Source organism: Eubalaena glacialis, chromosome 5, assembly GCF_028564815.1.
Source record: "Eubalaena glacialis isolate mEubGla1 chromosome 5, mEubGla1.1.hap2.+ XY, whole genome shotgun sequence".
Lineage (NCBI taxonomy): Eukaryota > Metazoa > Chordata > Mammalia > Artiodactyla > Balaenidae > Eubalaena > Eubalaena glacialis.
Window position 1 is genome coordinate 19,509,829 of NC_083720.1, and position 23,326 is coordinate 19,533,154.

The following is a 23,326-nucleotide window of genomic DNA, read 5'->3' on the forward strand; positions in this document are numbered from 1 at the left end:
CAGTAGATTAGCTAGTACAGAGGAATGAATCAGCGATCTGGAAGACAGAGTGGTGGAAATCACCTAAGCTAAAGAGAAAAAAAAAAGAATTTAAAAAATGAGGATAGTTTAAGACACCTCTGAAACAATACCAAGCATACTAACATGTGCATTATAGGGGTCCCAGAAGGAGAAGAGAGACAGAAAGGGGCAGAGAACTTATTTGAAGAAATAGTAGCTAAAAACTTCTCTAACCTGGGGAAGAAAATAAAAATCCAGGTCCAGGAGTCACACAGTCCCAAAAAGATGAACTGAAAGAGGTTCAAACCAAGACATATTATAATTAAAAAGGCAAATATTAAAGATAAAGGAAGAGAATAGCAGAAAGAGAAAGGCAACTAGTTACATACAAGGGAACTCCTATAAGACTTTGAGCTGACTGTTCAGCAGAAACTTTGCAGGCCAGAAGGGAGTGGCACAATATATTCAAAGCAATGAAAGGAAAAAAACCTACAATGAAAGGAAAAAACCTACAGTAGAGGATACTCTACCTGACTAGGTTATCATTTAGATTTGAAGGAAAGCAAAGATTTTACAGATAAGCAAAAGCTAAAAGAGTTCAGCACCACAAAATCAGCTTTACAAGAAATGTTAAAGGGACTGCTCTAAACAGAAAAGATCACAATTAGAAATATGAAAATTACGAAAGGAAAAAGTTCACTGGTAAAGGCAAACATACAGTAAAGTTGATAGATCAGCCACTTATAAAATTAGTAGGAAGGTTAAAAAACAAAAGCAGTAAAATCATCTATAGCCACAAAAAGTAATTAAGGGATACACACGCCAAAAAGATAAATGTAAAATACATTAACCTTTGGGGGGAGTAAAAATACAGGGTGATTAGAATGCATTTGAACTTGAGAGATCATCAACTTAAAATAATCACTCATATATATATATATGTGTGTGTATATATATATATACACACATATATATATATATGTACCTCATGGTAGACATAAACCAAAAACCTATAATACAGATGCACACACAAAAGAGGGAAAGGAATCCAAACACAACCACTAAAGACAGTCATCAAATCACAAGGGAAGAGAGCAAAAGAAGAAAGGGACAAAAAAGAACTACAAAAATAACCTGCAAACAAGTTAACAAAATGGTAATAAGTATATATCTATCAATAATTACTTTAAATGTAAATGAACTAAAAGCTCCAATCAAAAGACATAAAGTGGCTGAATCAGAAAACAAGATCCACATATATACTGCCTACAGTAAACTCACTTCAGATCTAAAGACACACACAGATTGAAAGTGAAGGGGACAAAGGTATTCCATGCAAACAGAACGAAAAGAAAGCTGGAATAGCAATACTTATTATCAGACAAAACAGACTTTAAAATAAAGACAGTAAAAAGACAAAAGAGGACACTACACAATGATAAAGGGATCAATCCTAAAAGTATATATAACAATTGTAAATGTAAAGCACTCAACATAGGAGCACCTAGATATATAAAGCAAATATTAATAAACATAACAGGAGAAATTGACAATAATACTGTAATAGTAGGGGACTACACCCCACTTACATCAATGGCCAGACCATCCAGACACAAAATCAATTAGAAAACGTCGGTTTTGGATGACACATCAGACCAGATGGAATTAAACATATATGGAACATTTCATCCAAAATAGCAGAATACACATTCTTTTCAAGTGCACGTGGAACATTCTCCAGGACAGATCACATGTTATGCCACAAAATAAGTCTCAGTAAATTTAAGAATACTGAAATCATATAAGGCATCTTTTCCGACCACCACGCTATGAAAGTGGAAATCAATCACAAGAAAAAAAAGCACAAAAAAACACAAACAGGTGGAGTCTAAACAACATGCTACTAAACAATCAATGGATCACTGAAGAAATCAAAAAGGAAATAAAAAAATACCTGGACACAAATGAAACCGCAAGCACAACGACCCAAAACCTATGGGATATAGCAAAAGCAGATGTAAGAAGGAAATTAAAACAAGTCTACTTCAGGGCTTCCCTGGTGGCGCAGTGGTTGAGAATCTGCCTGCCAATGCAGGGGACACTGGTTTGAGCCCTGGTCTGGGAAGATCCCACATGCCACAGAGCAACTAAGCCTGTGTGCCACAACTACTGAGCCTGAACTCTAGAGCCCGTGAGCCAGAACCACTGAGCCTGCGTGCCACAACCACTGAAGCCCGCACACCTAAAGCCCATGCTCCGCAACAAGAGAAGCCACTGCAATGAGAAGCCCGCACACCGCAATGAAGAGTAGCCCCCACTCGACGCAACTAGAGAGGGCTGGAGTGCAGCAACAAAGACCCAATGCAGCCATACATACATACATACATACATAAATAAAATAAAACTACAAAACTTCTAAAAAAATTAGAAAAAAACAAGTCTACTTCAGGAAACAAGAAAAATCTCAAATAAATCATCTAACCTTACACCTAAAAGAACAAGAAAAATAGATATAACCAAAACCTAAAGTTAGAAGAAAAGAAATCATAAAGACCAGAGCAGAAATAAATGAAATAGAGACTAAAAAAAAACAATAGAAAAGATCAATGAAACTAAGAGTTGGTTCTCTGAAAAGAAACAAAATTGATAAACCTTTAGCCAGATACATCAAGAAAAAGAGAGAAGGCCCACATAAATAAAATTGGAAATGAAAAAAGGGAAGTTACAACTGACACCACAGAAATACCAAGAATCATAAGAGATTACTCTGAACAATTATATGCCAATAAAAGGAACAACCTATAAGAAACAGATAAACTCCTAGAAACATACAATCTCCCAAGACTGAACCAGGAAGAAACAGAAAATATGAACAGACCAATTACTAGTAATGAAATTGAATCAGTAATTAAAAAACTCCCAACGTACAAAAGTCCAGGACCAGATAGCTTCACAGGTGACTTCCACCAAACATTCAGAGAAGAGTTAATACCTATTCTTCTCAAACTATTCCAAAAAATTGAAGAGGAGGGGTCACTTCCAAGCTCATTCTATAAGGCCAGCATTACCCTGATACCAAAACCAGACAAAGATACCAAAAAAAAAGAAAATTACAGACAAATATGCCTAAACACAGATGCAAAAAAATCTTCAGCTAAATATTAGCAAACCAAATTCAACAATACATTAAAAGAAGGATCATACACCATAATCAAGTGGGATTTATTCCAGGGATGCTAGGATGGTTTAATATCCACAAATCAATCAATGTGACACACCACATTAACAAACTGAAAATTAAAAAGCATATGATCATCTCAATAGATGCAGAAAAAGCTTTCAGCAAAATTCAACATCCATTTATGATTAAAAAAAAAAAACTCTCAACAAAGTGGGTAGCAATGGAACATACCTCAACATAATAAAGGCCATATATGACAAACCCACAGCCAACATCGTACTCAATGGTGAAAAGCTGAAAGCATTTCTTCTTATATCAGAGGAATAAGATAAGGATACCCACCCTCACTACTTTTATTCAACACAGTATTGGAAGCCCTAGCCACAGTAATCAGACAAGAAAAAGAAATAAAAGGAAAACAAATTGGATCAGAAGAAGGAAAACTGTCACTGTTTGCAGATGACATACTATATATAGAAATCCTTAAAGACTCCACCAAAAAACTATTACAACTAATAAATGAATTCAGTAAAGTTGCATGATACAAAATTAATATATAGAAATCTGTTGCATTTCTATACACTAATAATGAACTATCAAAAACACAAATTAAAAAAGCAATCCCATTTAAAATTGCATCAGAAAGAATAAAATACATAGGAATAAATCTAACCAAGGAGGTAAAAGACATACTTAGAAAACTGTAAGACGTTAATGAAAGAATTGAAGTTGACAACAAATAAATGGAAAGATATACCGTGCTCAAGGACTGGACGAAGTAATATTCTTAAAATGACCATACTACCCAAGGTAATCTACAGACTCAATGCAATCCCTATCAAAATATCAACAGCATTTTTCACAGAACTGGAACAAGTAATTGTACAATTTGTATGGAAACACAAAAACACCCAAATAGCCAAAGTGATCTTGAGAGAGAATGAGAAAGCATGGAGGTATCATGCTCCATGATTTCAAACTAAAGTTGACCCTTGAACAATCATACATATCTTCTCCCCACCTAGGTCACAAAAAATCCTCAAGAATAAGAAGCAAATATCAAATTGTTTTTGTGTCATCTATAATATCTTATTCAGAGATGAATATAAAATTCAAACGTGTTTAATGAATGATCAATCTAGAACATTACAGGATAAATAAAAGATAAAATGTAATTGGAATCACATCATAATATTCACAGGAAAAAACAGATTCATGATTTTTCACTTTAATCTTTTATTATTTGAAAGTGAAGAAAATATGTTAATTTTTATAGAGTCCCTCTCAATATTTGTTATAATAAGGTTAGATTTCAAGCTGGTAGTGACTCCAACACAGTTACTGATTAAAATATTAGATTATTTTACCATTCTGCAGTTCTCTATTGGTTCCTGTTCAGTATACTTTATCTCTACCTTTGAGAATCTTTGTGTTTAATGACCCACACCTACTAGAAAAGGCCACTTCAAATCAATGCAGCACCACTGTCAACAGGGGCAAAGACAGTTAATTAAAATATTACTATAGCATAGTTCAGATCATTAAGTTACTTAATAGTTTTTGTACAAATGAACACATCCCAAGTACTTGCACTTACCTCTTTCAATTATAAAAGCAGCTAATGAGTCGCTACATTTCAGATACTCTGAATGATTAGAAATTAGTTGATAAAATGTTTCTTTAACAATCTGTGAAATCTTTGCGAACTGAATATGTCTCCCGTCTAGAAAAAAAAATCAAATGCAACATGAATTTGAGGAACACTGTGCTTTCTCCCAGAGGTCTCTATTATTCCTCTTATAACCTTTCAATTGAATGAGTTAATTTATAGAGATATGTAAGCAAATTTATAATTTATGTCATGATTGAGATTTTAAAGTATTCCATTCTAAAAGAACACAAGTTATTGAGCTTTTTGGATAGATTCTTGTAAAAAGATGTACAAGTATTACACATTAGAGGATTACTAATTTATAATTGATAAAACATTCAAAAGTCACACAGGACACAAGACAATTCTCTGTTGTATGGGACTGTCCCACATTGCCTGACAAGCAACATCTCAATGAATGCCAGCAGTCTTCCCCAATCATTGTGACAATCAAAATACACTTCTAAGTATTTGCCCCACTGAGAACCACTGCAAAGCACTAAACACTTAGACTCTTGATATAGTTCCACGTTCCCACTAAAAAAAAAGTCCCAAATCTTGAAAGGAGATAGTCTGAAGTAATCAGGATTACCATAGAACAGTTATAACCAAGAATATACATCAAAAGTCACCCACGGACCTTTTAAAAAAACTGAAAGACTTGAGGTTCTGAGACAGGGCCCTGGCCATCTGTTGCTTTGTGTATGTATGCTTGCATATCCCCAGGGAAGAATCATTATTCTAGAGAATGAGAGGTTGCAGAATCACTTAATATAGTATTTCTCAAAGTTTAGTTGTCTACTAAACACTGATAGTTCCTGTTAGTTGCATGATAGTTGCTAAGTAGTCTATCAAGTGGTTCGCAGTCCATTATATCTTCAGAAGAAAAAAGTAAATGAAACAATTTTGCTCTCATACCTTGCATATATATGAATTGTATAACTATATTTTTCACAGAAATTCTTTTTACCTGCTTAATAATTATATTGAAAAGGCACATGATAAAAATTTAACGTTAGTAGTCTCAGATAATACAACTCATTTCAGTTAGGCCATTTACAAGTTTTTACTTATATTTGTCAAACTTGAATTTTTCTTTGTTAATACTGTTAATGCTCTTTTAGCAAAAACATGTAAAGTCACATCAAAAAAGAGTTAAAGAACATCATAAACACAATCAGAAGAATGAACTACTTGCTATATTCTTTTATCTAACCACAAAGCATACAATGCGAAGGTGCAAATTATTGTAATTGCATGCTAGCATATATTTCATTTAAATTAGTAAAACTATCGTGTGGTGTAAAAATTAGCTTTTGGTGTTTATGCAGTAAAAATATGACTGAGAAGCACTCAACAACTTGGCTCAGCTTATTACCAAAAACTTATGATACAGGAGAAGCATATTCATTTGATGATATTATAAAGTTAAACGTTTTTTTCCCACTGAAACAGCAATATAAGAGATGTACATTCACAAGTCTCCCTCTCCAAATGCAACCACTATTACCAGTATGGATATTTTGATAAACAAAAAATACATCTAAACATACACTACTTTAAAAAATAAAAACTGGGGCATGCTAAAATCCACTTTGCATTTACAGTAAGTTCCCTACATACGAACCTTCAAGTTGTGAACTTTCAAAGATGCAAAGGTGCGTTCACATGTCCAATCACGTAAGTTAGTTCACGTGTCTGTCATTACACTGTCACATGTGTGCATCCTCTACAAGTGGTTGTGCTTTTGTGTACTTTACTGTACAGTACTGTATACAGTAGTACAGTATCTTTATTTCAAGCCTAGGATGCCTGGAAGCAAGTATAAAAGCAGCGGTGATGTAGCTGATACTACTATACTTTTCAAGGTACTGTATTGTAAGATTAAAAATGTTTTATTTTTTGTGTTTGTTTTTTATGTATTATTTGTGTGAAAAGTATTATAAACCTATTACAGTACAGTACTATATAGCCAATTGTGTTATTTGGGTACCTAGGCTAACTTTGTTGGACTTATGAACAAACTGGACTTACAAACATGCTCTCGGAATGGAACTCGTTTGTATGTAAGGGACTTACTGTACTTGGTCTTGGGCATCATTCAGAGGTAGACATGAGTGCTACCCTCCTTCTTCTTAATGGTTCCACAGAATGAATGCACTGTAATTTATTTAATCATGTCCTATATAGTTAGCAATTATTTTGTGCAATGATATAGAACAGAAAAATACACTGCAATTAGTACTGACAGATCAAGAATTATGTGTGTGGCAAGAGAATATTTTGCTGCATATTAAAAACGTTGTACCTGAATATCATAAAGAATGTTTGGAAGTTAACAACATACTGATATAGCTCTTGATCTTAACTGATGTTGAAGGAAGTAACAAATGTTGTGAATATAATCAAATCTTAGTTACTAAATGTATCTCTTACTAGCATGCATATGAAGGAATAAGGAGCAAGTACAATACTATTTTTCCTATACATGTGCGCTGGTTGCTGAGGAAATAAAATGTTCTCACAAACTATCGGAAGTGAAGGGTGACATAAAAACATGACATACATGATGCTAATTAACACCATTTCTTTGATTTCCAGTTGCTAATTTCAAGTGATCTTTAGTATCATAAGTAACCTGAACCTATCTTCAGAGCCAAAATATCACTATATTAAATGAAGATACACTCCAGTAAAAATATGGCAAAGCACACAGGCTGCGAAATGGTGATGCCCTCCATAACTAGCCCAACAGGACCTGTTCAGATTTTTATGTATCTCAAATCTTTTTTTCTTCAAAAGTGATTAACATCCAACTCCCGTGTTTACCTATAAGCCTGATAATGATGTCTGTTCTCCATTTCCTGACTAAAAGAAAACTGTCAATTTTTAACTTTTTAACTCCTTACCTGAGCCTACCAAACCTGACTCTACTAATGTATTTCTTTAAACATACTGTTAACCACATACTCTTTCTTCCGCATAGATTGATCTGTTTTCTCAGGGTAACAGTAGTCTATATTATTTGCCAACCCTGGATTCTTTCTAACTATTCATTAAAAATGTCCACAGAGGCTGAAAAGAAAGACTAGAGTCCCTTCTCATATTAAGAAATCATTGCTGTTGGACTGATCACTCACTGTCCTTCTGTTCAACAATTCCTATGACTGTTAGGGTAAATGACTATATTTGACTGACTACATTTTACTATTGGTAGACTTTCCCTTTTGAATGTGCCTATTTTCCCTGGTCTGGTCGTTTTACTCCAAACAAGCACACAAATGTAGCTTTTTTCTGTCTCAGAAAGACAATGGAAAACCAAACCTGAAAAGGCATAAATCCTAATCCTCAGACCTGGAAAAGACAAAGAAAGAAACGCTGTTCTTCACTTTAGTTGTACAAATACTCTAAACTTTAAAGTCTGAAGTGTTACTACTATGTAGGCAATGTAGAAATTAAGGATAATTTCCTGCCTTTCAGGGGATTCACAAACTAATGGGAAAAGTATACAATAATCCACATAATGTTGAATATAATAAAATGTTAAAATAATAGTAGTTACTATTTAGTGAGCACCTACTGTGTGCCAGGCACTGATCAAGTTTTTTTTTACATGCATAATTTAATCCTCACAATAACCCTATGAGATAATTATTATTGTACCCATTTTATAGATAGAGAAATTAAGGTGCACAGAGAGCTAACTGGTCCTAGGTCACATAACTAGTAATTTCAATTGCAGTTGTAGTTTTCTTTGGGCTTGAGTGACAAATAACTAACATTAAAAGAAAGTGAATAGATTACTTGAAATGAATACCCCAACCATCAAACACCAGAAAGCCACTGGATTTCATTAATGACCAGCCCACTGAAGCAAAGAGTTCTCAAAAAAGCAGTTATATGATATTGATAAGCCATCTCTTTATAGGAAAAAAACCACTTCTTCAATAATTCCTCTCCAATTTTATTATTTCTCTAATTTTTAGCAGAGTATGGAAGGAAATACTCATCTTTGTAGAAGTGTAACAGGTTTGAATAATACTAATGTACATTTTCATACCTATGCATATTTTAATTATATGCTGTTAAAATTTTTAATTGGGTTAATCTTCTTTAAAAATTATCATAGGGCTTCCCTGGTGGCGCAGTGGTTGAGAATCTGCCTGCCAATGCAGGGGACACGGATTCCAGCCCTGGTCTGGGAAGATCCCACATGCCGCGGAGCAACTAGGCCCGTGAGCCACAACTACTGAGCCTGCGCGTCTGGAGCCTGTGCTCCGCAACAAGAGAGGCCTGCGCACCGCGATGAAGAGTGGCCCCCGCTCGCCGCAACTAGAGAAAGCCCTCGCACAGAAACGAAGACCCAACACAGCCAAAAATAAATAAATAAATAAATAAATAAAATTAAAAAAAAAAAATTATCATAAAGGACTTTCCTACCATAATGTACTTTTGAAACATATACTGGTTCAGGTGGAACAATAGGTTCTGCAGGGATAGGAGGGGGACCTGTAAATAAAACAAAAACATAAGGAAAAATGAAACATCAAATGTTCCAAAGAGCAGGTATCATACTACTCTGTAATAAAACAGCAATCCAAGAATGATTATCTTTTCTGTATACTTCTGCCAACTCTAGGCCATCTATTATCCATTAGCTCAGCCTTGCTAAATGTCTTTCCTATATTGAAATCAATTCTACAAACACCAAATACCTTTCTGGGTTGCCTATTTTTATGCTACTATATAGCTTGCTTTGTAATAGATTCAACATTCTGAAAATCGGTTAAAATGAAACCCTGTTCTAAATGCTTATGAACAATTTTATATTTACAATAATACTAAGTAAAACATTTAAACTTAATATTCTACGAAAAATTTAGTAAGTAAAAAATAACCATTTTAATGCTATTTTATCAGAGTAGTTTGTAGCGGAATACTTCATTCAAAGTTTTCTAAGCTTTCAGTCCCATTCTTTGCAATAGCTTTCCAATTTGGTTCCCAAGTTGGGAAATCCAGGAAAAACAAGAAAAGAACATGACACTAAACTAAAGGGATGACAAAAGATCAGGAAAGCTTAAATGAGAAAGGTCCAGGAGCAAAGGTTCAACTAAAGTAGTTGATATCTACTTTATATCTCTCAAGAAATCATTCATAAAGACAAAGAAAGAAAATAGAACTGCTACTCTGGACTTCATTTTGAGTAAAATGAGAAACTGGCTGTAACACAGAAATTAGCAAAGAAAGACTGACAATGTCATCTTGGGGTTCACATTAGTTAAGTAAATGTTGACTATAGTTAGATATATACACTCTGGACTTTAAATAAGCAGAACTTTAAAAACTCAGAGAAAGATGGATTTTTTTCCATCTACTCAGTGAGGATCAAGTGAAATGAAAACTAAAGATATTAAATCCTGTTTATCAAGCACAAATGCTTTCAATAAATAAGAAAATGTGACTGTGCAAGTTGGTCTGCATTTTGAAACACCACATACAGACAGAATAATCTTGAAAAAGATGAACAAAGTTGGAGGACTCACACTTCCTGATTTCAAAACTTAATTACAAAAGTTACATTAATCAAAACAGTGTGGCAATGGCATAAAGACAGACACTTATAGACCTATGAAATAGAATTGAGAGCGCAGAAATAAATCCTTACAAAGGTGGTCAAATGATTCTCAACAAAAGTGTCAATACCATTCAGTAGGGGAAAGGACAGTCTTTTCTACAAATGATGCTGGAAAAACTAGATGATAGCCACATGCAAAAGAATGAAGTTGGACCCTCAGCTAACCCTATATACAAAAATTAACACAATATGGATCAAAGACCCAAACATAAGAGCTAAAACTATAAAACTCTTAGAAGAAAACATGGGCAAAAAGCTTAATGACATTGGATTTGGCAATGATTTCTTGGATCTGATGAAAGGCACAGGAAACAAAAAAAATAGGCAAATTGGACTTTTTCAAAATTGAAAACTTCTGTGACTCAAAGGCCACTATTAACAGAGTAAAAATGCAAATCACAAAAGAGGAGCAAATATTTGCAAATCACATATCTGATAAGGGATTGTTATCCGGAATATACAGAAGACTCCTAAAACTCAAAAGAAAACCAAACAACCCAATTCAAAAATGGGCAAAGGACACGAGTATGACATTTCTCTAAAGAAGATATACAAGTGGGCAATAAGCACATGAAAGAAATGCTCAACATCACTAATAATTAGGGAAAGCAAATCAAAATCACAATGAGACATGATATCACACCCATTAGGATGGCTACTATCAAAAAAAATGAATAGCAAGTGTTGACAAGGATGTGGAAAAATTGGAACCCTTGTGCACTGCGGGTGGAATGTAAAATGGTGCAGCCATTATGGTAAACAATATGGCAGTTCTTCAAAAAAATTAAATACAAAATTACCATATGACCCAGCAATTCCACTGCTGGGTATAAAACCCAAACAATTGAAAGCAGGGTGTCAAAGAGATATTTGTACACCCATGTTCATAGCAGCATTATTTACAATAGTCAAAAGGAGAAGCAACCCAAATGTCCATCAACAGATGAATGGATAAACAATATGTGGTATACACATACAATAGAATTATTATTCAGCCTTAAAAAGGAAGGAAATTCTGACGCATGCCACAACATGGATAAACTGGCTAAGTGAAATAATCCAGTCACAAAAGAAACACATACTGTATGATTCTACTTAAATGAGGTACCTAGAGTAGTCAAATTCATATAGACAGAAAGTAGAATGGTAATTGCCATGGGCTTGGTGGAGGGGGGAATGGGAGTAACTGTTTAATGAGTATAGAATTTCAGTTTTGCAAGATGAATAGTTATGGATATTGGATGCACAAAAAAGTGAAGGTACTTAACACTACTGAACTGTACACTTAAAATGGTTAACTTGGTAATTTTTATGTTTTAAATACATGCATTACAAAAAGTTTACATTACTTTTACCACATTATTAAATGATTTTTTAAGGGGTATTGAACTAAAATAAACACAGAGCCAGATTCTTAAATCACTGTGTCAAAAAGTGTTAGATTTTCAAAACCTAACATAATATCATTAATCATACTGTTCTTGAAGAGAGAGCAAAAAAGTATTTATATGGTTAACAAAAAACTAAGAATATACTCTCAAAAACACCATGTACAATATATGAAAGAAGATATACATGAAAAGTAATTCTGATGAGTTCAGAATTTTGAAAAAATTAAAAATAAGTTTTTAAAATTTTACATTATAAATAGGGAGAAGGAGACTAGAAAAACAAGTATAACATTAACAGCAAAGAAAAGAAATAAATACTCAATACTTATCTTCCATATCCCTTCACAAGAAAAATAAATAGTTAAGCTCTCAGTTGTCTAGGACAAACATTTTAAAGAAAACGTAGTTCATTATAAGGGAAAAGATGACCTAATTGAATTATTTCCAGGCTCTATGCCAAGAGAAAACCTTTTATTAAAGAACTCTTAGTCATCATTAAGGCACTACTGGCACTTTTTGAGAAAACAATGGTGAATATAAAAGTGGCATCAGTGGAGATGGGAAAATGTTACTTTAATTTTCACAAAAAGGGAAAAGATAAATGTTTAGAGACTAAAAATTGTGGCCCACAGGGCAAAAGATTTGCTAGCTGTAGATAAACATTTTGAAAACCCTTAGGGGAAATGCATTTTTCATGAGAAGCCAATTATAAATATCATTTTCTGATAATTAAATTAGATGCATGGGAAATTCTGTAGATATATTTTAACTTGATTTCAACGAAGTCTTTTAGTTCCTTGAGGGTAGAGAATGGGTCTTACTTGATTCTAGATTCCTAGTATTTACCACAGTCCCTGGAAGTTATCACAGTCCTAGTATTTACCATAGCACATCCTCAAAACATAGATTTATTGATTCAAATGCATGTGACGGTTGGAAAGAAACGGGGAAAATATTGCTGGGGACATATCTAGGTGGGTTGATAGCTTATAAAATAATCACATATAAAGAATTTCCATTGATAAACTGCCAGCATGGATAAGACACCAAAATTATCATACCCAGCCCTAAAAAATTAATTAATAAATCTAAAAAATAGTGAACAGAAATATGAAAATTAACAAAATACTTTCCTCAGTACTTATTTAATCCAAACTATGACAAACTATCAGTATTTTGAAAACAATGAGAAAGACTACACATCAAAACTTAATAATGGTTTTAATTAAACAACAGAAAAATTAAAATATATGGAATAAGAACTGAACTTAAAGAAAGAACAAACTGACTTTAAGGAAAGTATTAAAAAAGAAATATTAAAATTAATAGGTTATAAACAAACAAAAAAAGCCCAGTCATAAGGTGATTTGAATTTAACTAGAATTTATTGTCACTGTTTAAATCAAATTTAAATGTTTTTCTTTACTAAAGTTGCCTCATTTATAGCTAAACCAAAATGTAATCTAACATGAATGAATATTGACAAAAACTGGTTACTATGCTAACATATATATTCCTCAAATCGATTAATATTTAATAAGAACCACTGTCATTTGATTATGTTACTGTTCACCAGGCACTGGTTATAAGCTTTGCATCCATTATTTACTGAATCCTAATGACAGCCATAGTAGGTATCTATCCTTGTCTCCATTTTTCAAATGATGAAACTTAGGCTTAGGAGGCAAACAACTTGTCTTGTCCAGAGTCTATACTCAACCCTGAGCAATCTAATTGTGGACTTTACACTCTCAACCTATTTGCTATGCAACCTTAGGCCCTTATTTTCTCAAGTAACCCTACAATTACCGAATTTAACATAGGCAAACTTCACAAAAATTGCATTAAAGACCTCTACATATGAAGTGCACAGTGTTAAGTTCATAATAAGAATCCAATAAATTACAGAGAAAGCTAAGTTTCAGGACTCAAACCCATCTACAATCTGACAAGTTATCAAACAGTTCAGCAACATGTTTACATCTTTGGTGTTGAAATATACAAGAGCATTTTAACTACTATTAAATAAGTCAGCAATCAGCAATGGAAGAAAATTATTCAAATCCTGCTACTTCTATCTTGTAGTTGCCAAGTAACTCTTCATTAACATAAATCTTTCAGGTGACTCTTTCTGGAAAATGATACACTTTATAAACACTACTTTATAATCAAGAATATTTACCTGATGTTTCTGAAATTCTTGGTTCAGTTTCAGTCAATTGTAGAAGCTCATCAAGAGCTAATTTTGCTGCATTGGATCTAGACTCCTTTTTATTTTGTCCCAGTCCAGTCTTGTATTGAATACCATCCACCACAGCACAAAAAGCAAAATATGGTCCCAAAACATTACCTTGAAAAATAACTCAGAATGAATGTTGTAATACTTCACAGTATGATCTTGCAAAAGATGTCTGTGACATAGGAAAACATCCCAGTACAACTGCAGAAAACTATCTCAGCCTATCAGTTATTCTGCAGAGCCAATACAGGTTAAAAGTAAAGCGGAGTGGGCCCCTGAACTAGTTCTGAGGAATCCTTCAAGCAGCCAGTTTGGCTCCAGATTCAGCATGAATAGGGCCAGCTTAGAGTACATGTCACACACAGAGTGACAGTGCCTTGTATAATGCCTGGCAATGGTAAGCATCCCAATATCTATCTAATGACCAATGAGAGGGAAGATGTGGAGCCTCTGGCAACATGTCTCTTCTTTCGAACTTCAATACCAATGAAGTTGAACAACTCCTACCCTCTGAGTGCCCTGATACTCTTATAAGCTCCGGAACAGAAGGAATCCCTTTGAAGAAATCTTAACGTTTCTATCAGGGAGTCACAATAAGCAATCCAACCCATCATAGCCTTACGGTGTGTGTGGGGGATTTACAAGGAAAACCAAACCGTAAATAATAATAAAAAAAGATATGCTAAAGAACTAAACTGTCCAGTCATCCAAAATTACCGGAAAAATTACCTTTACACAGTTACATTTACCTAGTTTTCATATTTGCCTGATGAAAAATGAAGTGGAACCATCTTCTAAATTTAGAAGCCAAAGATTTTTCTGGTTCAAGTTTTACTTGGTATTCAGACTATAGGAGGCCTTTTTAAGTCTCCATTCCGGTTACAAATGGCTACATACAGTGTCACTCCATATAAGCCTCATTATTATTGTATTATCTTGTTTTCTTACATATTCCATTAACTGCTGGGTTTTTCTTTAAGATGTACATCAAGATTTTAGAAGCAACTCCAGACTGCATCAGGGTAAACTGTTTTCCTCCTAACATCTATGACCATCTATGTTTCCCAAATTCCTTCCTTCATGATCACCTGGGTTCCAATCCAAATTTAGTAAACCTGAGACTATTTTATATTTTTAACAAGTGGCCCAGATGATTCTTATTTGTGAGATATTATGTGTCAAATTTGTTAATAAGTACTCTGCGTCAGAGTGCTGAGACTTTAAGCTTCATCCTGTTTCTACCCCAAGTTCTCAAACTTGATCATCATCTAAATCCATACTAAAGAGCTTGTTAAAAGATACTGACACTCTGGTTTTTCTACCAAATCTACTGAATCTGATTATTCAGCTAGTACTATGCACATAAAATGAACACCATTAACAATCACTGGATTGTGTTTTTGAGTTTTTGCTTGGTTCAACGAAGAGCTGCCCTGGTAAGTTTTTTTCATACTGTGACCAATAGTTTACATTTTCCAAGGGCAGTTTGAGAAGAATGGCAGAAAGCTAACTAATTACACAGAAATTCAGTCCATAGTATTGATCACATGAAGTTATCCAACCTACAGTGATAGGACCTAAGAAAACTTCACTTCATTATTAAGACCCTATTTTTGTCACCTGTTAATCTTCCTAATCACTAGTCGTAAGGTTAAGAAATCAGAAACTTCTTTTTATGTTTTACTAATCTGTACTCCTGTAGCCTTCCACAGGCCCAATCTGCTAACAGATTCTTCTGGCAGGGGACAGTTTAAGAGAGAATGGAGAAATTTAGTCACAGACAAGTCTGCAGACAGAGAATCCATCAGGTAACTACTATTTTCCCTTATACTTTATAAAAATTAGGTTCTGAAATATAAATTGCAGAAGCCAAATTTGACTATAATTTTTGTTAGGCATCATCATCACAGAATACTCATAAAATCATCAGAGTCCAAATATTCAACATCCCTACAAAAGTATATTTATGCTATAAGAAGTACTTACACTTGAAAATAATCTACAAGGCTGATGAGATTTCCGTTAAACTAGCCATACACAAAAAATTAAAATTCAGTGATTTTAGAACTTTTGTATGAGTAAATTTAGAGGCTCAAAAGGCTAAAGAAGGGCTTCCCTGGTGGCGCAGTGGTTGAGAGTCTGCCTGCCAATGCAGGGGACACGGGTTCGAGCCCTGGTCTGGGAAGATCCCACATGCCGCGGAGCAACTAAGCCCGTGCACCACAACTACTGAGCCTGCGCGTCTGGAGCTTGTGCTCCGCAACGGGAGAGGCCGCGACAGTGAGAGGCCCGCGCACCGCGATGAGGAGTGGCCCCCGCTTGCCACAACTGGGGAAGGACCTCGCACAGAAACGAAGACCCAACACAGCCATAAATAATAAATAAATAAAAATTAAAAAAACAAAAGGCTAAAGAAGTATGAACATAAAAATGTCTTAAGTACCCTTGTCAAGACATACTAGCAATTATCTAACCCCGACATTAGGCAAATAAACAAGATAATCAAATTTTGTACCACTTATATACTCTGTTTTCAATAGGAAAATATTTTCTAGCACTGGAACAACCAGATACGACTTCGTACTTGCCTGCTGTTACTGTTTCCTTAAGGTCAAGCTGAACCCGCTGCATTTGCGCAAACTGATGCAAGGCTGATACAGGATTTATCTCTCCACGCTTGTATTTCATTATAAATTCCTTAGATATTTTTTTCGGAGGAAGGAGAGAATTTGAAATAGATGAAAGCCCTTTGGAGAGCAATGGTTCTGGAAAATTACCTAAAAATAAATGTTTACGCTTGTCAACTTGGTTAAATTAAAAAGAATAAGAGAAGCAAAAGCACCAAACCCTTTCCTAAAATGGAAGGTGTTCCAGACACATTTAGTCACGTGTTTTTCATTAACAATGAGTTTCTACTACTAAAGAAGTGTAACCTGTTATTGTATATATCTTTTAGAGTACTATTTTGCAAAGTGCTATCATTGTCATATAATTAAGTGATATCAAAGAATCCTAGTATTTCAGTGATGTCAAGGTCTTCAGAGGCTCTCTAATCCAGTTTTACCCATGATGTCACTAAGGCCTAAAATGTATTAAGACAGATTTGGGACTAGAACCTAGTTTCTGCTTCCCATTCACTATTTCATATTACCTTTCACGTTGAATTCAATCAAATTTTTAGTGTGTCTGTCCCTGCTTTACACTTAACACTCTGCTAAGTGATATGTGGAATAGAAACCAGTATAAATCCAGTCCTCTCTCCTGAAGGGGATGACACAGCCTCACCTCAAAAAGGCAAGACACACTGGAAGTGGTTGTACACCCAAGTGGTAAAGAACAATTAAGTCAGTAGCCAGGGGAAGGATTTCTACTGTGCTGGGAGTCAAATCCAAGTTTCAGTTGGGACATGGCCACAGGTAAATGGATATATATTCAGGAAACATTTAAACTGGGGGCTCAACAAAACTAACTGGCCATCTCAGAATCTTAAAGAACATAGGGGTTATTACAAATGTAAAAGAGTTTGTACCCGTCACTTGCGTAACCTTGGATGCCATGTTCGACAGGCTGTAACTTTCCGAGGAACACCCTGTGGGTGTGGTTACCGTCTGGGCTGATGGCTGAACTGGCAAGTTCTTTTTCAGCATCTGGGCAAAGCTAGGGACCCGAGAACTCTGAAACCAGTCATCGTGGCCAGACATTTTCTCACCTACAAATTGTAAGAAAATTGTCAGAAGACAAAAAAAAAAAGTACTACGTAAACTAAAAATACTCTGAAATAAAAACCAACCACATTCCCATAAGCGGCCTTTACACACACTCACGTGACAAGCGCTAAACCTCTAAATGATGTCACGACTGCTCTGTGCCTACAGTTTTACGGGTGACAGAACTGTCTCTCCTAAATCCCTCCCCAAAGCACTGCTACAAGGAGGAAAGAAGGGACGAGGTGGTCCGTGGTGAAAAGCCCTTCCTCGGGTGTCAGGGAAAACAACAACAACAAAAAGAATACATTTGAGACCCGCAGCGGCCCGCCCGTTGGCGGCCTCCCAAATCCCAGCCCAACTCCCACCCACCAAAACTGTCCTTCTAACCCTGCTGGCCAGACCCCTCCGGCGGGCAGCTCTGACCGAGCCGCAGGCCGGGGGCTCGCCGGCCGGCCGCCGCCGATGCCGTGGCTTCTTTCTCCCTGCCTCAACCTCTCACTTCAGACCGCTCAGCCTGACAACCAGGCGGCCAGGGCTGCGTCTTTCAAAAGGCGGCCTCGCGGCGTCCCTGCAGGCCCGGGACGGACGCCCCCGCGCCCTGCCTCATCCAATCACCAACCGTCTCCTAGGCCCGCGCTTCCGCCCCCCGCGCCTGCGCCTGCGCGTGCCCGCCGCGCTCCACGGCTTGCATCGCCAAGCGTCGGGACGCCGCGGAACGTCGTGGAACGTCGTGCACGTTTAAGGCCGCGGGATGTGCGCCCAGCTCTCCGAGAGAAAGTGGGTAACCAGGCCCCCTGGCCGCCTTGACTGCTGGAGCACGCCGGTAACGTCGAGCAGTTCGGCTCCTTCACTCTCCTGCTCGACGCCCTCTACGCACACCTGCCCCCTACCCACTCCATCCTGACAGAGCACTGGAATGGGGCCTCCTTATCTAGGGTCCTTGGAGGCAGTCCTAGGGCTACCTGTGTGTGTGGGTACTTTTCAAGGAAACCCTTCGCTTTGTCCCCAGTTATACTCTGAGAAGGTCCGTGTGGACAGGGTTTGGCCTCACGGTGTCTTTATTGTTTACAGGAAAAAAACCACCCTGGACTCTTGCAGAAGCTTCACATGGGGCCAAGCCAGGAACAATCCTGAAAACAGGTATGGCAAACCCAGTGTACCTGTCCTCAATTCTTTGCTCTTGTGAAAATTGAAGGAGGCTCTGATGGAGGTGTTGCTGAGAGACCGTTTAAAATATTTTAACTAGTATTTTACTAAACGAGTTTTGGCGTGTAACTCATGGAATTGAGTGAGATTGTTATAACAAAATTTAAATGCCCGTCTATTTCTTTACGTGGGAAAGGCTTCTCAAGGGTTAAATCACTTTAAAAAAAAATAGAAAAAATAACAATTGATGGTGTGCTACCTCATTATAGCAAGAAGTAATATCCATCCACAAATACATGGGTTAATTGGGAGAAAAAACAGCATCATTTCTCTCATTAAGTAGTGCATTTTCAATAAAAGCAGCATATTCTTTAGTGGTTATCAAAATGTGTTGATTATGACGTTTTGATCAAGTGCTCGTTGATAACTGTAATGATAACTCAGTCTAGGTTATTTTTCCTTTAATATTTAGAAACTTTCGCTTACAGGAGATTAAAAAGTTCAAATGTTGCCAAGAAGTGTGCCAAGGATGGTGAATAAAACTTTTAAGTACAAAAATATATAATTACATTAGGATCAATTTGAGTAGGGACACGGAATGGAAATAGAAGCTAAAGAAGTAAAAGGAATGGTTAAAAATTACTCTTAAACATAAAGCATATGTATGTAATGTTTTATTTTGAAATAATTTTAGATTTACAGAACACTTGTAAAGATAGAGTTCCTCTATACTCTTCCATCCAGTTTCCCCTAGTGTTAACATCTTACATAGCATAGTACATTTATCAAAACTAAGCAATTCACATTGGTACAAAACTACTAACTGTACTATATACTTTATTCGGATTTCACCAGGTTTTTAATTAATGTCCAGATTCAACCCAGGATACCCTATTGCACTTAGCAGTCATGTCTCTTTTGTCTTCTGTGGTTTATGGTAGTTTCTCAGTCTTTCCTTGTTTTTTATGACTTTGATCCTTTTGAAGAGTACCAGTTGGATATTTTGTAGAATGGCCCTGAATTTACATTTGCCTGATGTTTTCTCATGCTTAAACAAGAGTTAAGGATATTTGGTAAGACTACTATGGAGGTGAAGTGTGCATCTTGTGGCATATCAAGGAGTACATGATATCAGCAACTATTAGTGGTGATGTTAACCTTGACGACTTCGTTAAGGTTGTGTCTGTCAGGTTTCTCCACTCTGAAGTTACTATTTTCCCTTTTCTGTACTCTGTTAGAAGGAAGTCCAGCATACACACGAGGGGAGGAAAATAGAGATACACCTCCTGGAGAGAGGAGTATCACAGTTTGTAGACATATGTTAAAACCACCATGTTAATAAATATTTTGAGGGAGATAATTTGAGGCTATGCAAATATCCTGTTTCACCCTGGAGTTTGACTAATTTTCATTTTGCCTGAAGCAGTTATTACTGTGGTATTCTTTTTTTTAAATAAGTTTTCTCAGTTAAATTTCTTCTTTTTTATTAAAATATCATTGACACATAACATTATATTAGTTTCAGGTGTAAAACATATGATTTAGGGCTTCCCTGGTGACACAGTGGTTAAGAATCTGCCTGCCAATGCAGGGGACACGGGTTCAAGCCCTGGTCCGGGAAGATCCCACATGTCACGGAGCAACTAAGCCCTTGCGCCACAACTACTGAGCCTGTGCTCTAGAGCCCGCGTGCCAGAACTCCTGAGCCTGTGAGCCACAACTACTGAAGCCTGTGCGCCTAGAACCCGTGCTCTGCAACAAGAGAAGCCACCGCAATGAGAAGCCTGTGCACTGCAACGAAGGCCCAACACAGCCAAAAATAAATAAATTTATTAAAAAAAATATGATTTAGTGTATGTGTATATTGCAGGTTGATCACCACAACAAGTCTAGTTAACATCACCACATACAGTTATAAATATTTTGTTTGTGTTAAGAACTTTTAAGATCTACTATCTTAGCAAATATTGTGCATAACATCCCCAGGACTTATAACTGGAAGTTTGTACCTTTGACATCCCCACCCCTTGCCTCTGGCAACTACCCATCTGTACTCTGAATCTATGACTTCATTTTTTAAAAATTCTATATGTAAGTGAGATCATACAGTATCTGTATTTCTCTGTCTTATTTCCCTTAGCATAATGCCCTCAAGGTCGATCCATGTTTTTGCAAATGGCAAGATTTCTTTCTTTCTCTGGGTGAATAATATTCAGTTGTGTGTATATATACATATGTGTGTGTGTGTGTGTGTGTGTATATATATATATATATCATCTTTCTCCATGTCACCATTGATGGACAGTTAGGTTGTTTCATGTCTTGGCTATTGTAAATAATGCTGCAGTGAACATGGGGGTGCAGATATCTTTTCCAGGTACTTTTTTCATTTCCTTAAGATAAATACCCAGTGGTGGAAATGCTGGATCATATGGTAGTTCTATGTTTAATTTTTTGTGGAACCTGTATACTGTTTTCCATTACCAGTGAAGGAATTTACATTCCCATTAACAGTGTATGGGAGTTCCCTTTTTCTCCACATCTTCACCTGGTATTTCTTTCTTTCTTTTTTTTTTTTTTTATTGGGGTATTGTCTTACAATGTTGTGTTAGTTTCTACTGTACAGTGAAGTGGAGTTCCCTGTGCTATACAGCAGGTTCTCATTAGTTATCTATTTTATATATATTAGTGTATATATGTTAATCCCAATCTCCCAATTCATCCAACCCCCCGCATCCCCCCTTGAAGTTTGTTCTCTACATCTATTCACCTGTTATTTCTTGTCTTTTAAATAATAGCTGTTATCAGATGTGAAGTAGTATTTCATTGTGGTTTTGATTTGCATTTCCTTGATGATTAGTGATGTTGAGCATGTTTTTATGTACCCGTTGGCCATTTGTATACATTCTTTGGGGAAAATGTGTATTCAAATCTTCTTCCCATTTTAAAAATCAGATTGTATGGGGTTTTGATATTGAGTTTTATGATCTCTTTATATATTTTGATATTAACCCCTTATCAGATATACAATTTGCAATTTTTTCCCCTTTCCATAGGTTGCGTTTTCATTTTGTTAATGGTTTCCTTTCCTGTGCAGAAACTTTTTAGTTGAATATAGTCTCACTTGTTTATTTTTGCTTTTGTTGCCTTTGCTTTTGGTGTCAAATTCAAAAAATCATTACCAAGACCAAAGTCAAGGAGCTTACCACCTATGTTTTCTACTAGGAGTTTTATGGTTTCCAGTCTTATGTTCAAGTCTTTAATCCTTTTTGAGTTTATTTTTGTGTATGGTGTGAGATAGTGGTCTAGCTTTATTTTTTTGCATGTGGCTGTCCAGTTTTATTGGAGAGACTAACCATTGTATATTCTTGGCTTTTTTTATCATAAATTAATTGATCATATATGCGTGGGTTTATTTGTGGGCTCTCTGCTCTATTCTGTTGATTTGTGTGTCTGTTTTGTGCCAGTACCATACTGTTTTGACTACTGTAGTGTATTGTGTAGTTTGAAATCAAGAAGCATGATGCCTCTGGCTTTGTTCTTTCTCAAGATTGCTTTGGGTATTTGGGATCTTTTGTTGTTCCATACAAATTTTAGTATTGTTTGTTCTATTTCTTTGAAAAAATGCCATTGGAAATTTGAGAGGGATTGCACTGAATCTGTAGATTGCTTTGGGTAGTATGGACATATAAACAATATTAATTTTTCCAATCCATGAGAATGGAATGTTTTTCCATTTATTTGTGTCATCTTCAGTTTCTTTCATCAGCGTCTTATAGTTTTCAGTGTACAAGTTTTTCAGCTTCTTGGATAATTTCTTCCTAGGTATTTTATTCTTTTTTGATGCAATTGTAAATGGGATTGTTTTCTTAATTTCCCTTTCTGATAGTTCTTTTTTTTAAAATTTATTTATTTTATTTTTATTTTTGGCTGTGTTGTGTCTTTGTTGCTGCGCACAGGCTTTTCTCTAGTTGCGGCAAGCGGGGGCTACTCTTCGTTGCAGTGTGCGGGCTTCTCATTGTGGTGGCTTCTCTTGTTGTGGAGCATGGGCTCTAGGCATGTGGGCTTCAGTAGTTGCAGCACGCAGGCTCAGTAGTTGTGGCTCGTGGGCTCTAGAGCACAGGCTCAGTAGTTGTGATGCATGGGCTTAGTTGCTCTGCAGCATGTGGGATCTTCCCGGACCAGGGCTTGAACCCGTGTCCTCTGCATTGGCAGGCAGATTCTTAACCACTGCGCCACCAGGGAAGCCCCTGATAGTTCTTTATTAGTGTATAAAAATGCACCAGATTTTTGTATGCTGATTTTGTATCCTGCAACTTTACTGAATTTGTAAATTAGGTATAAGTCTTCAGGGTTTTCTATTTGTAATATGTCAT

General features: G+C 36.1%; 1 protein-coding gene across 2 annotated transcripts in view; it reads right to left on the reverse strand.

Moving 5' to 3' along the window:
• The window catches only part of ADAD1 (adenosine deaminase domain containing 1), a 45,466-nt gene extending 27,668 nt beyond the window's left edge, over positions 1 to 17,798 (reverse strand). For both annotated transcript variants that reach the window (XM_061191112.1, XM_061191111.1), the window contains exons 1-5: positions 17,627 to 17,798; positions 16,686 to 16,874; positions 14,041 to 14,208; positions 9,273 to 9,341; positions 4,779 to 4,904 (exon numbers count right to left, since the gene is read on the reverse strand). In XM_061191112.1, coding sequence (XP_061047095.1) covers positions 4,779 to 4,904; positions 9,273 to 9,341; positions 14,041 to 14,208; positions 16,686 to 16,874; positions 17,627 to 17,798 — 724 coding nt within the window. The remainder of the gene's footprint in view (positions 1 to 4,778; positions 4,905 to 9,272; positions 9,342 to 14,040; positions 14,209 to 16,685; positions 16,875 to 17,626) is intronic.
• Positions 17,799 to 23,326: the final 5,528 nt, after the last annotated feature.